Below are 5,698 nucleotides of genomic sequence, written 5' to 3' on the forward strand. Positions count from 1 at the left end.
AGTACCGGGCGGCAGGGGCTGCCGGGGAAGGCCAGTGGGCCTGAGAGAGGGAGGCCGGCGCTGTGCTTTTAGAAGTGAAGACCTCGCAGTGGACGCGCAGTTGGCCGGCGTCTCAGGTGGCGTTGCTGTGGCGTCTGCCCGAATCGCTCGTTTTGAGCGGTATGATAATAGCATCGCTGTGTTTTTGTCGGTGTCCAGATGCCACGACTGTCGTCAGGCCTGGTCTGCGGGAGAGCCGTGCTTGTGCTGTTAGCTTGGGAGTTGGAGTCGGGCTTGAGGTTGTGGTTTGGGAAGGGCATCTTGTCGAAAGTATCAAAGTTGTGTAAAAAATGCTGTTTAGACACACTGCATGTAATGCCAAGGTTTGCTGAAGCAAACAACTGGACTTGCAAATAGATTGGGTAGAGGTCATTGGGATACAGTAGGGAGAGCCCTTTCAGGCTCCTGTATAGATAAGGTTGTCATAAATAGAAATATGCTATTCGGATCTGCAGAAGGAGGGTTTGGGGTTTGGGTGTCCTGGTGCAGTCATCTTGCTGTACAGAATCTATATAGAAAAGACAGCCAAGTAAATAGCCTGATTGAATCCTCAGGTGCTCTCTTGGGAATTAGTTCAAAGGTTGAATTGAATTGTATAACTAATAACAAATCAGCCTGCTACTTCTGCCAGTTTTCTAGGCAAGAAGGTTAGTCTTAGTTACACAGAAGGAAGAAGGAATTGGGTGGTGTATTGGTCTCTGTATTGGTCTCCGTTCCTTATGCTCAGTTTTGACTCGCACATACAGGAAGTGCGTAGTTATTTGAGGACAGACACTTGAAAAGCATGATCCTGGATATGGCTTTTCATGCGGCGCTTAGAATACAGTGCAGCAGTGGATGCAAGTGGTTGTTGGAGCTTTCTTTGGAAAAATTAAGCTGCGTCAGAATGCCTTGTAAGAGATCCGCTTCATCAGTGGAACTAAGTTTCAAACTTTAACTATCTTCTGTTTTTTTAATTGTCAGAGCTGTGTAAAGAAATACAAAAGCATCACTGTTGAAAAACACTGAATCCAAGAACTACTTGATAAGTTAACATAAACTGTGATAATGTCTTTCATGGAAACAAAGCTTACACAAAATACTTTACCTTCCCAGGTTTTTCAGTTCTTGAATGCAAAATGTGAGTCTGCGTTCCTTTCCAAGAGAAACCCCCGTCAGATCAATTGGACTGTTCTGTATAGGCGTAAGCACAAGAAAGGACAGTCAGTGAGTATATACCAACTAATGCTTCTCTAACGTTGTCCACTAAAAGTTGTGGTCTGGTAGAATAGAGGTAACTATATTGAGTATACTGGTGTTTAGCAGAACCATGATCCATTTAACCAGCATGAAGACTGGCCAGTAATGGTGAAAATGTGAATGTGTTTACGCAGATTTGTTGTTGATTTTAACGCTTGTATGAATGGCATATGTTTTTAAAAAACAGTTTTGCACAAGGTGGGTAATGTTGTTTAATATGCAGACTTTGTAAAAGTTTGAACTTGTAAACTTCCTCAACAGTGATAGCATAGAGAGCTGAAAATGTGGTGGATCATTTCTCCAAACAGATGATTTAGGGGTCAGAGGGTGAGGGAACTTTTTGGATATTCTTCTTGAAAACTTTGGGTTTTCTACCTTGCAAAGGAGAAGAAATTGTTCTTTTTAAGCTACTGATCTGGTTTGGCAAATGAATAAATCAGCTCTCCAAAGTGAGGAGTAAAATTCCACTTCTGTACATGGTTTTCTAGTAGCTTCAATCTTTATAGCAGCTTGTTTCTGTAATTGTCTTTAGCCTTCTATTTGATGTGTTGTGATCCTAACTGGTCTTCATCTTCTGCCATTTTAGGAAGAGATACAAAAGAAGCGCACGCGCCGTGCTGTTAAGTTTCAGAGAGCTATCACTGGTGCATCTTTAGCTGAGATTATGGCTAAACGAAATCAGAAGCCCGAAGTACGAAAGGCACAGAGGGAACAGGCTATTAGGTGAGAATGCTGATAAGTTGAGCTATCCCAGGCTTTTCAGAGATTATTAATGGTTTTCATACAAAACCTTAAACTCTGGACAATGTTCATGTTTTCTAAGTTTTTTGTGTTGTTTCTTTTTTTAATCAGTATATTTAGAGGTGATAGTGGGTAATCTCAGCAAGAGATAGTAGCACAAGAGAAGGGTCTCCCCTTTGTGAAAATACTGCTTTTGTAGACAGCTCTGCTGTCTCTGTAGTAGTCTCTCTAGAGGGTACTGAATGCAGTGAGTAGACCTGAAATAACGTGTTCTGTTCTTGATCTTGGTGTTCTTGCAGTGCTGAGAAAAAGAAACTGAATGGCAGATGGAGATAACTGTTACTCTTTTTCTGTGAATTAACAGGGCTGCAAAAGAAGCCAAGAAAGCTAAGCAGGCAACCAAGAAAACAGCTGTTTCTGCTGCAAAGGTAAGATGGTGGATAGAAATAAGGAGATGGAATATACTCTGTTGTAACACAACATTCTGCTGCAGTGCTTAATTGGGAATTCCCATTTGTCTTTGTCTGTTTTGATATGGAAGCCCCTTGACCAAACTTTTGTACTGAAGTTAAATATACCCAAACAGCTGAACAGAAAGAACCTTTTCACAGAAGAAATAAATGACAGCAAATGAACTTTCTGACCAAGAGATTCTTGACAGCTAAAAACTTGTCTGGACGTGAGATCTTCACTATCTAGGAACTTAGTAACAATGTATTGATGAATGCTAGCATCTATTTCATCATTACTTATGAACTAATACCATATGGTGGTATCATACCTATTGCAGGCTTACAGTGGTATATGTGTAACCATCTGTTTACATGATTTGAGTATGATAAATTGTAATTCTAATCTGATCTAAGTTGCCTGATTTCTGTTGAGAATATTAAATACACAGGGACACTTTCAAGACTGCAGATAAATTGCTTCTCTTCACTCATACTTTATTGTTTCTCTGCAGGCTCCTACAAAGGCAGCACCCAAGCAGAAGATTGTGAAACCAGTCAAGGTTTCTGCTCCTCGTGTTGGTGGAAAGCGCTAACTTGCCAAACTGTTAGTCGTGCTGAATAAACATCTGACTAACTTTCATGACTTGTTCCATGTTTTCTTCAATTGTGTGAGATTTACTGAAGAGAATTCATCTACTAAATAACCATGTCTAGTTTTGAAGACTGAACAACATCTTGCCATAAAGCATTTGGTTTCTTAGACAATCTGCTGTAGTAGCACACATTTCCTAAGTCCTTAATGAATGACTCAGATGGCCAGGGAGACACAGCATGTTGAGAAGCTGTTCTTGCCAGCACAAGTTTATTCTGTATCTACATCAAATGGCATAAAAAGATGTTTCCAAGTTCAGAGACGCAAACTAAAGGGTGTGTGAAGCAGTACTGTCCGTAAGTGACTTAAAAAGGCTAATGCGCTTCCTGTGCGTTGGAACACACGTAGCAAGAGGTAGAGGATAAAAGGAGAAATGGGTTGAAAAAGGAATGGATGGTTTCATGGACCGTGTGGTTGTTACATGCAAAGGTTCAGATGCAATTCCTTGGTCAGGAAGTAACAAAACCATGGACTGCTGGAAGCTGCTGTCAGGAAAAGGATGGCTATGAGGGTCCTGCTGTGCACTCACTCACTCAGATAAATGGGTTTCTTGACCCAGTGTGGCCATTCTGCCACGATGATCTAATTGGCAGCCCTCGCAACACCGGTAGTGGGTGGAACAACCTGCAGATGCAGCAAATGGTATACATCAAACCCATTTAGGTTCATATTTAACTTCCAGAATGTAGACGGGCGTTTCCTTAGTAATTCCACACCTTCCCACCCATAGAAGAAGTGGCCATTTGTTAAATTCTTCATGTGAAGTATAAATGTCTACTTTGGTGATTATGCTACATAGTGTGCCCAACAGTTTTGATGGACAGTAATGGCCTTGGCAAAGTAATGTCCTCTGACTTACTAGAAGCATAGGAGAAAATGAGCCTTCTCTATTTTCTGGATGAAATACTTCACAATGTATGGATGCCACAACTTAGTATCTGTTAGCTTTGAGGGCTTCCTTTGTTAGCGTACTGCACTAGTCAAGAAAGCAGCTGTCTTCTCATAGTTTTGCTTCCTGCAGTTCTTTTGGGCTCCACTAACACAATGGCTGTAATGAGCACTTCAGGTTATAGGCTTTATTTTGAGTTCTATCATACTTTGGGGTTTATGAATAAAATAGATCCAGGTCTGGATGAAGGTTTCAACCCATTTAAGACAGGTCTAGCTCGACTTGACTAGTGGAATTTGTACCATTATCTTCCAAACTCTTTTTACTGTAAGAAAAACAAAAACAACCCATGGGAGCTACTCATGTTTAGAATTTAATTGAAGGGTTTTAAATACACTTGAAAGTGAAGAAGCCAGAAGCTGGAGGGGAAGGAAAACTGCTTGTTATAGGGAAATGAGTTTTTAATACTTTGAAACTGAAGGCTGAAACCACCACTGAAAGTTACCTATGCTAGTGATGACAAAATCCGTGTTAATATCGGCATCTTACATAAAGCACCTGGTACACTGCTTGTGTGCCTGTCAAAGTTTTAAGCTGAAAAGCTGAAAGTGACTGAGCTTTTAAAAACAATCTGCTTGAAATACCATTAATTAATGATCTATAGGAACTGATTGACAGCTATGTCTAATTAGTAAGTCAGTATTTGTTAATGCTTTGAAGTTTGTAGGCTTTGGCTTCCTGGTGTTACTGCAGGTGGTCATCTAGTCCAACCCCTTCCTCAGAGTGTGTCCATTTAGGTCAGGTTGCTCAGCTGAGTACCCAGCTGGCTCTCAAAACAACTCTAAAGTCAGAGGTTCCACAACCTTTTTGGGGAACTTGTTTCAGTGTTTGACCACCACCATGGTTTAAAAAAAAAGATTAAAAATCCTTCTATGTAACTGGAATTTCTTGTGTTCTAACCTATGCCTGCTGCCTATTGCTATGCAACTCTGACCCTCCATGTACTCTGTGTGCTGTGGGGAGGCAGCTGTGGACAGCAGCAAGGTCTTCACAAAGCCTGCCCTTTCTAGGGCTAAAGAAGCCCAGCTCTCAGCCTTAAGCTGACCCCTCATCCTCTGACCATCTTTCAGGCCTTCTGCTGGACTCGCACCATCCAGTCAGTACCTTTGTACTGGGGGGGGAATCTACAGTACTCCAGATGCCTCCTTGCGAGCATGGAGCAGGTGACACTGCTGCTGACACTGCTGCCTGGGCGCAGGCTTGCTGCAGCTCCTGCGCTTCATGGCTCTGTCACAGGTGTGAAACAAAATCGGGTCAGAACTCGAGCAAGGAAATCCAACAGTTGGCGTTCAAAATATTTTCTTTCTTTCCTTTTACAAGCGGAGAAGAGCACGCTCAACACACGGAGACGTAGCCACGGCAACGCGCTGGTGCGGCTATCGCTGGTTGTGCTGCTCCTGATAGGTGTGCTCGCATCGCACCTCACGAAACGGATGCTGCCCGTCTGGGCTCCAACGCGGCGACTCCAGCCTTCCGCCTGGCCTCCCCTTTTCCCGCTTCCAAGATGGCGGCCTCGCTCCCCCTTCCAACGAGCTGCGCCTTACCCCGCGCGCATGCCCCTTCTCCCGCCCCCTGCCATGGGCGCGGACTTCTGACCTCACTTCCTCTTGTGCAGCAGCCATTTTG

The 5,698-nt window shown here is 42.9% G+C and overlaps 1 protein-coding gene across 1 annotated transcript; it reads left to right on the forward strand.

Moving 5' to 3' along the window:
* Nucleotides 1-1,007: 1,007 nt before the first annotated feature.
* RPL24 (ribosomal protein L24) lies at nt 1,008-3,111 on the forward strand. The gene is made up of 4 exons (XM_010182722.1): nt 1,008-1,245; nt 1,865-2,001; nt 2,384-2,447; nt 2,984-3,111. The coding sequence occupies exons 1-4, from the start codon at nt 1,087-1,089 to the stop codon at nt 3,062-3,064; spliced, it is 441 nt and encodes a 146-aa protein (XP_010181024.1). The 5' UTR covers nt 1,008-1,086; the 3' UTR covers nt 3,065-3,111.
* Nucleotides 3,112-5,698: the final 2,587 nt, after the last annotated feature.

Source organism: Mesitornis unicolor, unplaced genomic scaffold (assembly GCF_000695765.1).
Source record: "Mesitornis unicolor isolate BGI_N332 unplaced genomic scaffold, ASM69576v1 scaffold8274, whole genome shotgun sequence".
Classification (NCBI taxonomy): Eukaryota; Metazoa; Chordata; class Aves; order Mesitornithiformes; family Mesitornithidae; genus Mesitornis; species Mesitornis unicolor.